This window comes from Salmo salar, chromosome 23, assembly GCF_965601325.2.
Source record: "Salmo salar chromosome 23, fSalSal1, whole genome shotgun sequence".
NCBI classification, from domain to species: Eukaryota; Metazoa; Chordata; class Actinopteri; order Salmoniformes; family Salmonidae; genus Salmo; species Salmo salar.
The window spans coordinates 22,523,421-22,534,827 of NC_138313.1; the positions used below are offsets into that span (position 1 = coordinate 22,523,421).

The 11,407-nt window shown below is 45.1% G+C and overlaps 1 protein-coding gene across 1 annotated transcript in view; it reads right to left on the minus strand.

The window, feature by feature from the left end:
- The window catches only part of LOC106584225 (E3 ubiquitin-protein ligase SH3RF1), a 54,509-nt gene extending 43,480 nt beyond the window's left edge, over positions 1-11,029 (minus strand). The window contains exons 1-2 of the mRNA XM_014169269.3: positions 10,734-11,029; positions 9,143-9,667 (exon numbers count right to left, since the gene is read on the minus strand). Of these exons, the coding sequence (XP_014024744.2) occupies positions 9,143-9,517 (375 nt within the window). The 5' untranslated portion in view covers positions 9,518-9,667; positions 10,734-11,029. The remainder of the gene's footprint in view (positions 1-9,142; positions 9,668-10,733) is intronic.
- Between the last annotated feature and the right edge of the window lie 378 nt (positions 11,030-11,407).

An 11,407-nucleotide genomic window follows, 5' to 3' on the forward strand; every position in this document is an offset into this window, starting at 1 on the left:
GGTTGGCAAATGCTGAGTTTAGGCCACCCAGTCTAGTGCTTACACAGGAACCAACGTTCCTACCACACCTTCACAGACAACAGAACAAACACATACACACTGAATTGTGACTGATTAGACTATAAAATTACAGTTGTTGTAGTAACGCCAACGATTACAAGAAAAAATGTCCCTTTAAGCCTTACATTACATTGGAATACGTGATGAAAGTAAAGATGGCCGACTCATCCCCCCATTGAATATGAGTGTGTCAGTCTGTCAGGACAGGAGGCAGATGCTGCAGGTGACTCTGCCCTGGGGGCAACAGCTGCCCAGGCGCCCGCCTCCCCCGTCTGCCTCCCCCGTCTGCCTCCCCCGTCTGCCCGACAAAGCCTTATTGATGTACAGCCACCGTATATCATACCAGAGCATAACCTAAAGTTCAAAGAGCTACCAAACGTCACTAGACAGACGCAGAAAACCACACACACACACGAACAACAAGCACAAAAGCTGAGTGTGTGAGCTTGCCGTTTGGACGAGACCAGACAGGCCCGGTGTTTAGGAAAACAGAGATGTTGACCACCTGTGGCATTCCACACACACACACACACACACACACACACTAGCTGTCTGAACACACGCACACAGCTTCTCAAGTCTGTCTGGGGAGGCAGATAAAAAGATCATACATTAACACAGACAGACCGTTCTGTCTGGGGAGACAGGCCTACATACGCCTTACATTTCTGAGCTGAAAACATTCTTTGAATGATGTAAACACCAGAGAGGGACAGTCATTCCCATAGCATAGCCAGCATGGGCAACATGTACACCCAGACATAATGCCCTGATTCCGAGCATACATACACAGTGACCAACAAGTGCTTGCTAGTGCCAGAATGTGAGCAGTGCTGTCTCACTGGCCAATCAATCCCAGTCTAATCTCATGAACCCTTTAACATGGAGAGAGAGACAGGCTCCAGCCACGAGGAGAGGGAGGGCCACAGGCTCCAGCTAGATAAGGGGGGGGGGCAGAAGACGCCACTCAGCAGAAAGGATGGGCACCCTAGAGACGTGAAAGAAGAGATGGTGATAGTTTCACAAAGAAGGACATTAGGTGAATAATCAAAACCTCAGACAACAATACTACCTGCTCCCTCGGGACTTCCATGGGAAATACATGGAATGGCAATGTGAGAATGAGAAGGAATGGCAAAATGAGAAGGAAGGAGAGCGAAAGACGGAGAGAAAAGTATAGGGCCTGTTCATCTGTTCCCAGTGGAGGTGTAAGTATGCGTTTGCCAGTGTGTGGGCAGAGTGAGGGTGTAATGAGGTGGTTCCATCACACAGGCCGAAGTGAGCCAGACAGCCAGCAGAAAACACCGCCAACAACAATATGACGTCATCAAAGAGGACCAGCAGCAGTGGGACTCAGACGCAAGGAGGAGCACTGGAATTGAATGAGACACTTATACCAGGACAAAGCGGTAAACAACATCATTCCTCACTATAAAAAGAAACCCATCCAACTCCAAAGAAAACAAGTATAAAACAAAAAGATAAGAAGCACTTATTTCCCCTGACTGATCAGAACTCATTCACTCATGGCTCCCTTGTCTCTCTGCAGCAGACATATGGTGAGCAATATGTTTGGAACATCAAATCGCAATAGAGAATGGCAATACAGTAGAATTGTAATACATATCGTATCAGCACCTAACTATCGTGATAATAGGTCCCCGGAAATGACCAGCCCTAGAAAGAGGGAAGCAGCCATGAGTTCTACTAAGGCATCATTACTACAGAGGAAACAATGGCCTAATTCCAGCCCCGAGCTTCAGCTAGACAGGATACTGCTGCATCTCCCCCCCACCATCGCTAGCGCCCACACGACAGGAGGTCCAGCTCACGCAACTCTCCTCCGGCGTCGTTGAATCAACATTTGCCGTCGAGCAGGATGCCAGATAACCTCCTCTACAAAATGTACGTGCTGGGTTTCACACAAAGCTAACGTCCCATCAAAAGTGGCAATGTGATAATGACACCAGCTGTGGAACAATTTCTGATCCATTTACACTGATAACTGATTCAGTAGAATTTTTCAGTTTGAAGACACTTGGCCAATCAGCCACACAGCTATAGCAATCCATTGCTGACAAAATATTCTGTTTTAAAACAAGCCTGAGCTTTCAGTAGAATAACAATTTCTCGAAGACTAAAATGCAAATGAAAGACATCCAGGGGGAGGGAGCTCTCCCCCTCTGTGTTAATGAGCAGGTTATTTTAATCCGTCTCCGCTGGCTCCGACCCCACACAGCCACGACCCCTGAACCTGACCCCTGACTTCCACTTACAACGGCTTTTACCCACATCACATGATAATGATCATCTGATCCAAACCTGTGGGAGGATGGAAAACTACTGTGTTGTTCTAGTATGACTCAACAACAAAGCCAGGAGGACAAAACATCCCAGTAATCGGAGAGCCATAGAGCTAACCTGACTCATCAGTGATGAGGTCCCCTCCACAGTCATACAGCCTTTCCCTGAGGCTGCCTGCTCCGATCCTTTATTCCCCATTATTCAGAAACATGCCAGGGCCACGGTGTCACACCACTGGTGACTTCTGTTACATTGTGACAGGCCAGGGTCAAGGAAGGGGAGGGACCATTGACCCTTTTACAATTAACACCTTTTCCATAGCATTCCTTCCTTACCCTTTGTCTGCCACTGGCAGCATCCCCCCCCCCCCAAAGAAAAACACACACACAGCCCCCTCTCCCCAAGTCCCTCCTGACACCCATGTCAGATCAGAGGAGAGCAGAAACAAAACCCTGTATTGCGTCTGTCGGTCAGGCTCCGGCCCCTCAAGTCCATTCTCTGGGCCAGATAAGAATTAGAGGGGCAGGCAGGGCTGGACAGGAGCACCAAGCTGAAGGGGCCAGTTCAAAGAATGAGAGACTGAGGACAACAGGAGAGAGGGAGTCAGTGTGGTGTGGTGGAGGACTGAGTCCAATAGGAGAGAGGGAGTCAGTGTGGTGTGGTGGAGGACTGAGTCCAATAGGAGAGAGGGAGTCAGTGTGGTGTGGTGGAGGACTGAGTCCAACAGGAGAGAGGGAGTCAGTGTGGTGTGGTGGAGGACTGAGTCCAACAGGAGAGAGGGAGTCAGTGTGGTGTGGTGGAGGACTGAGTCCAACAGGAGAGAGGGAGTCAGTGTGGTGTGGTGGAGGACTGAGTCCAACAGGAGAGAGGGAGTCAGTGTGGTGTGGTGGAGGACTGAGTCCAACAGGAGAGAGGGAGTCAGTGTGGTGTGGTGGAGGACTGAGTCCAATAGGAGAGAGGGAGTCAGTGTGGTGTGGTGGAGGACTGAGTCCAATAGGAGAGAGGGAGTCAGTGTGGTGTGGTGGAGGACTGAGTCCAATAGGAGAGAGGGAGTCAGTGTGGTGTGGTGGAGGACTGAGTCCAATAGGAGAGAGGGAGTCAGTGTGGTGTGGTGGAGGACTGAGTCCAATAGGAGAGAGGGAGTCAGTGTGGTGGAGGACTGAGTCCAATATGAGGAGAACCAAGTGGGGGCAGCGAGGCGAAGGGTCCCTGAGGAGTCGACCAGCACTCCTTGACTCACTGGGCAGGGAGGGAGGGATAAAACCGTTCTAGCACCCAGCCAGGCTTTGATCTCTGCCTTTCATGTTTTGACATATTCCACCTGCATTACCCTCCCCTCTCCCATTCAGCTGTCTCTCTCTCTCTACAGTAAGATGCCTTGGGAGGGAGCAGAACAGACTTCACAAAGACAACATGCTACAGCAGAGAAATGATGCTGAAAGTGCTTTGAAGACACTTGGTAATACGCACATTTCCTTCGGAAAGTATTCAGACCCCTTGACTTTTTACACATTTTTTTCGTTAAAGCCTTATTCTAAAATTGATTAAATAAAAAATAAAAATCCTCAGCAATCTACACACAATACCCCATAATGACAAAGCAAAACAGAAATACCTTATTTAGATAAGTATTCAGACAATTTGCTATGAGACTTGAAATTGAGCTCAGGTGCATCCTGTTTCCATTAACCATCCTTGAGATGTTTCTACAACTTCATTGGAGTCCACCTGTGGTAAATTCAAATGATTGGAGATGATTTGGAAAGGCATAAACCTGTCTAGATAAGGTCCCACAGTTGACAGTGCACGTCAGAGCAAAAACCAAGCCATGAGGTCGAAGGAATTGTCCGTAGAGCTCCGAGACGGTACTGTGTCGAAGCACAGATCTGGGGAAGGGTACCAACAAATGTCTGCAGCATTGAATGTCCAAGAACACAGTGACCTCCATCATTCTTAAAATGGAAGAAGATTGGAACCACCAAGACTCTTCATAGAGCTGGCCGCCCGGCCAAACTGAGCAATCGGTGGAGAAGGGCCTTGGTCAGGGAAGTGACCAAGAACCCGATGGTCACGGTGACAGAGCTCCAGAGTTCCTCTGTGGAGATGGGAGAACCTTCCAGAAGGACAACCATCTCTGCAGCACTCTAGCAAACAGGCCTTTATGGTAGAGGGGCCAGACGGAAGCCACTCAGTAAAAGGTACATGACAGCCCACTTGGAGTTTGCCAAAAGGCACCTAAAGAATCTCAGACCATGAGAAACAAGATTCTCTGGTCTGATGAAACCAAGATTGAACTCTTTGGCTTGAATGCCAAGGGTCATGTCTGGAGGAAGCCTGGCACCATCCCTATTGTGAAGCATGGTGGTGGCAGAATTATGCTGTGGGGATGTCTTCCAGTGGTAGGGACTGGGAGACTAGTCAGGATTGAGGCAAAGATGAACAGAGAAAAGTACAGAGAGATCCTTGAGAGCTCTGGAGCAGTTTCTCATCAGGACCTCAGACTGGGGCAAACGTTCACCTTCCAACAGGACAACAACCCTAAGCACACAGCCAAGACAATGCAGGAGTGGCTTCGGGACAAGTCTCAATGTCCTTGAGTGGCCCAACCAAAGCCCCAACTCAAACAGCCCTGAAAATAGCTGTGCAGCAACACTCCCCATCCAACCTGACAGAGCTTGAAAGGATCTTCAGAGACAAATGGGAGAAACTCCCCAATACAGGTGTGCCAAGCTTGTAGCGTCATACCCAAGAAGACTCAAGGCTGTAATAGCTGCCAAAGGTGCTTCAACAAAATACTGAGTAAAGGGTCTGAATACTTATGTAATAAAGTATTAGCAAACGTTTGAAAGAACCTGTTTTTACTTTGCTATTATGTGGTATTGTGTGTAGATTGATGGGGGAAAAACACATTTAAATACATTTTAGAATAAGGCTGTAACCTTACAAAATGTGGGAAAAGCGAAGGAGTCTGGATCATTTCCCAGTATTGTGTAGTGGGTAGGTGTGCGTGTGTGCATGCGTTCATGTGTTACGCGGTTGTTTAGGCTAAACATGATAGCTCAGGGCATTGCGAGTTCCATCCCCTTACTGAGGGGATCATATAAACCTCAAAAGGACCATATAATAGAGCAGTCACAAGTATGACTAGCTCTTATCTTCAATAAACAGGCTTTTCAAAATAGAGGGAAGTTCCAACAGGCCCAGCTTGAAATGGGCAGACTTTTGAAGTGATACTACAGTAAATGAGGCAGCTCAACCAGCATTAGGTAGTTTTGCCCAGAGGAGATGGGATCTCTATACCTGAACAGTTAAAACAGACACAGTAACAACATTCCACTGACTACACTGACTACATACAACCTGTCCATTGACCCAGCTTCTTCCTTGAGTATTATTGAATGAGGTACAATACACCAAACACAACTTGTCAATACCTAAATACTGAGTGAACCCAGCTCATACAACACCTAGGCTAAACATTACAGATTGTCTGTTACAGTACATGCAGTAATCTTATGTTGCATCACTGGTAGGCCATTTCATATGACATAAGTGACAGAATGCCGTGCCAGTAAGCATTGTACTTAACATTTTCCCAAATTATTCCATTTAAAAAGAAAAGAATGCTAGTTTTTGTTGGCGGGGGAGAAAGAGCAGATGACATGCCATGACAACTACAGTGCCTTCAGAAAGAATTCATACCCCTTGACTTATTCCACATTTTGTTGTGTTACAGCCTGAATTCAAAATTCTTTCTCACCCATCTACAACACCCCATAATGACAAATTGAAAACTTTTGCAAATGTATCTCATTTATATTTGTATTTACAACCGAGTCAATACTTTGTAGAAGCACCGTCGGGGGCGATTACAGCTCTGAGTCTTTCTGGGTAAGTCCCTAAGAGCTTTCCACACCTGGATTGTGCAACAATAGCCTATTACGAAAAAGTTAACACGCACAAAAAAAGCTTATTTCTCTCAAATTTGTTTACATCCCTGTAATGAGCATTTCTCCTTTGCCAAGACAATCCATCCACCTGACAGGTGTGGCATATCAAGAAGTGGATTAAATGATCATTACACAGGTGCATCTTGTGCTGGGGACAATAAAAGGATACTAAAATGTGCAGTTTTGTCATACAACAATGCCACAGATGTCTCAGTTTGAGTGAGTACAATTGGCATGCTGACTGCAGAAATGTCCACCAGAGCAGTTGCCAGAGAATTGAATGTTAATTTATCTACCATAAGCCGCCTACAACGTTGTTTTAGAGAATTTGGCAGTACATCCAACTGGCCTCACAATAGCAGACCAGGTGTATAGCGTTGTGTATGCGAGCGGTTTGCTGATGTCAACGGTGTGAACAGTGTGCCCCATGGTGCTGTGGAGTTATGGTATGGGCAGGCATAAACTAAGGACAACAAACACAATTGCTTTTTATCAGTGGCTATTTGAATGCACAGCGATACCGTGACGAGATCCTGAGGCCCATTCTCATGCCATTCATCCGCCGCCATCACCTCATGTTTCAGCATAATGCATAGCCCCATGTTGCAAGGATTTGTACACAATTCCTGGAAGATGGAAATGTCCCAATTATTCCATGGCCTTCACCAGACATGTCACCCATTGAGCATGTTTGGGATGCTCTGGATAGCCAAGTACAATAGCATGTTCCAGTTTCCGCCAATATCCAGCAACTTTGTATAGCCATTAAAGAGTGGGACAACATTCCACAGGCCACAATCAACAGCCAACTACGCGAAGGAGACGTGTCACGCTGCATGAGGCAAATAGTGGACACCAGATACCGACTAGTTCTGACCAATGCCCCTACTTTATATTTTATTTTTCAAAGGCATCTGTGACCAACGATCTATAGATTATGGCCTAATTAAATGTATTTCAATTGACCAATTTCCTTATATGAACTGTAACTCAGTAAAATCTTTGAAATTGTTGAATGTTGCGCTTATATTTTTGGTCAGTCAAAACAATAACTCGGCCACTCATGAACATTCACTGTCTTCTTGGTAAGCAACTCCAGTGTAGATTTTGCCTCATGTTTTAGGTTATTTTTATGCTAAAAGGTGAATTCCTCTCCCAGTGTCTGGGGGAATGCAGACTGAACCAGGTTTTCCTCTAGGATTTTGCCTGTGCTTAGCTCCATTATGTTTATTTTTAATCCTGAAAAAAATACCCCCAGTCCTTAATGATTACAAGCATACCCATAACATGATGCAGCCACCACTATGCTTGAAAATATGAAGAGTGGTACTCAGTAATGTAGTGTGTTGGAATTACCCCAAACATAACACTAATCAGAACAAAACATAACTGTACAGGCTTCTTATTCCTCTGTCAATTAGGTCAGTATTCTGGAGTAACTATAATGGTGTTGACCCATCCTCAGTTCTATCACAGCCATTAAACTATGTGACTGTTTTAAAAAGTCACCATTGGCCTCGAGGTGAAATCCCTGGGCAGTTTCCTTCCTCTCTGGCAACTGAGATAGGAAGGATGCCTGTATCGTTGTAGTGACTGGGTTTATTGATACACCATCCAAAGTGTAATTAATAACTTCACCATGCTCAAAGGGATATTCAATGTTTTCCTTTACCCATCTACCAATAGGTGCCCTTCTATGCAAGGCATTGGAAAACCTACCTGGTCTATGTCGTTGAATCGGTGTTTGAAATGCACTGCTCGACTGAAGGACCTTACAGATAATTGTATGTGTGGGGTACAGAGATGAGGTAATCATAAAATATATAGAACATTCACACAGACTGAGTCCATGCAACTTATGTGACTTGTTAAGCAAATGTTTACTCCTGAACTTATTTATGCTTGTCATAAGAAAGGGGTTGAATACTTGACTCAAGACATCTCAGCTTTTCATTTGTAAAAATTGAAGAAAAAAAAAACACAATTCCACTTTGACATTATGGGGTAGTGTGTAGGCAAGTGACAATATAAATGTATCCATTTCAAATTCAGGCTATAACACAACAAAATGTGGAAAAAGTCAAGGGGTGAAAACACCTTCTGAAGGCACCATCTGAAAAGAACATCGTGGACTGGTTTCATGTTACATATGACCCCAAATATCCCCCTAACATAACCAAACACGTCATCCAGTCTTCTGCCTGTGGCTCCTAAGGATACGAGGGAAGAACATAATTCTGCTTACTCTCGTCAGTGGAGACGGTTTCTCTCAGCTGCATAACTTGGCCTTCAGAGCACCAAGCTCGTTGTCGGAGACCTAATAGGATTCTAGCACTCACCTCTGGCTCTGCATCATCCCTGATGACTATCTCTCTGTGCTGCACAGCAACTGTCAGTCCTGACAAACACCTGCATCACCTTCATTCCAAAACCCTCACTACAAGATGGACCTGACACACATATGTTCCAATCTAACGAAGAAAAAAAATGAATGGTCTAACAACAGTTCAAAATCTATTTTTCAATATGAACCTCATGACACTATTGTACTTAGCAGCCAGGAGGACGGAAACATTTGTTGGCTCAACTGTCATCTGCTCAGTAGTCCCTGTTGTATTCAGCACTGGGCTGTTAGTCAGCTGGCCAGCTGTAGGATCACTATGATAACTGTTCATCTGGGCCAACGATTAGAGCCAGTAATGCAACATGCTGCTATTTAATCCCTGCAGATTTGCTCTGATTTGTTTCAGCCCTGGCTCAAACTATGAGAAACCACATACATGTTCACTCATCCATATTTAACAACCCCCTGAAAGTGGACTACTTACCCTCACTGGGGTGCTCTTTGCCTGGCCTCTCTGGGGCTGTGCTCCTGGAGCGCCTGAGTCTCTGGGCCCGTTGCCCTGCATCCTGACTCCAGCTGTGCCGTTGGTGCAGACTCCAGCTACGGGGCCCGCCCTGCGGGGTCTCTGTTTGATGCCGTCCAACAGCCGTACCAGGAGGATATTGCTGGGCAGCTCGTCCACAGCACACTCCACTAGCGTACGGCACTCTGGGCATCGCAGCTCTGCCCGGGAGCTCAGGATGCCCTGAAGGCAGCGCCTGCAGAAGGTGTGCTGGCAAGGGAGGACCTTGGCTGTGGCATCCAGCCGCTCCAAACACACTGGGCATTCCAGCAAGTCCAACAGCACTGATTCATCCATGCTTTCTGCCTCCACCTCTGAGCTATGCTTCTACTTCAGTGGGACAAGCATGATGGTAGTGTTGGTTGGGGGTTGTGTTTAGGAAGCCATTTCCGTGCTGAATGTCACGTCACTCCCATGCCGCAGCTATGGCCATAGCGCCTGCAGCAGCTGTAGTATGGGGGTAAATCCTTTGTTATTCCACATATGAAAAGATTACATGGCAACAGTCTGATTCCTGCATATAACGGGATGCTATTATGCTAAGTATTGCTACTATAATGTACGGAATGTAGCAAAGTTCAAGACTGTTACATTCCAAAGTTCTCTGTCATCATGCCAGTCACATCCAAAGGTAAAAGGAACACAGAATGCCTTCACCTCGTCTTCTAAAGTGGTACAGATACGTTCGATCGCATTTATACCAGTCAATCCTACCTGATAAAATATTTTTTCCCAACAGAACATTTACCGTTTGTTGACTGGAGAACGCAACATAAAATATTAATTTGGGATTATGTAATTTAATTCACAGACGTGCATTATTAGATTAAAGACCATTTGAAACCCTGGCGAGAGATGTTGACACGTTCTAGCGGTGGGATTACATACACTACAACCGCGCAAAACTTGTGTGCATTTCTGTGTCCAGAACTAACCGAGAGGAAAGCGTATCTGTGCCAATGAATGTTATAAGAAAGTGCTTTGATGACCATAATCCCTGACTGTAACAAAGTACATAGGTACATTTGGAAGAAATAATAACGACCTTGTCCGACACAATACGACCACTTCGTAGAACGCAAGTTTAGGGAGCAGAATGGTTACGTTGTGAAAAGAACGTTGTTCACAACAAATGACTTTAGAAAATCAGAAAAACAATTTCTTGCGTAACTTTGCTACAATGTCACACAATACGAAAAAGAAAAGACACATTAGTTAAAGCCACAACTAGTTAAGTGTCATAAGAACAAAGTTAAGTGTGTCCCATAGGATTATGTATTATAACCGAGGTTAGCTTGTTGGCTACTTGTCTGGCTAGCTAGGTTAGTTTGTTGAGAAACAACAGTGTCAAAACGAGGGAGGGATTTTAAAGTTAGCTGTAGCTGTGTGATTACTAGTTATTAGTGTGTAAACCAATAAAAATATTTAAATAATGCCATTGAATCACCTACCATTTTGTGTATTATATGTTTGAATTTAGAAAAACAATCGCCCTTGAAAACATAAATCTTACCTCTAAGTCGGGCCTCTTCCACCTCCCCTCTCCAAACAATTTCTCTATCCGACTTGGATAGCGAATGAGCGATTTGGGAAATAGCCTATTTGGCGGGTAATATAGTTTTCACCCTCTATTCTGCTCCACGGAGAGAAAATCTTTACACGACATTTTATTCTGCACTGTCCTAGTCCAAGAGAGCATGTATCTAAACCGGAAAATTCATGGTTTGGGAAAGACGGACGGGAGTAACAAACTCCAGCTGCCGTATCCGATTCCGAACCCCATGATGAATTAGATTGATTCTATGGAAGACGCCGAAGCTACTTCACCGAGGCAGGAGGGCGTGATGTGATGTCAGTCAATATGTAACAGATAGTCTGTTTCACACATACTCAAAATATGTTTAACAATACTCCCTGTGATATTATTTATTCAATTCATGAAACAATTTACATTTTGTCGATAATTCATCCTGATGTGGCTACTGTATTTGAAACCCCTAGCGGACAACCCTTCTTTGTAATACTGTTAGATTGTTATGGACGCCCGCAACAATAATAAGCTTTATGGTAGACGGCAGTAGTAGTGAAACCTTCCCATGGAAGAGAATCATGTATTTGAGGAGATCAAAAATAACCAACATTTCACAAAAACAGTCTATGTTTGCTTCCCTCTCAGAACAACCACTA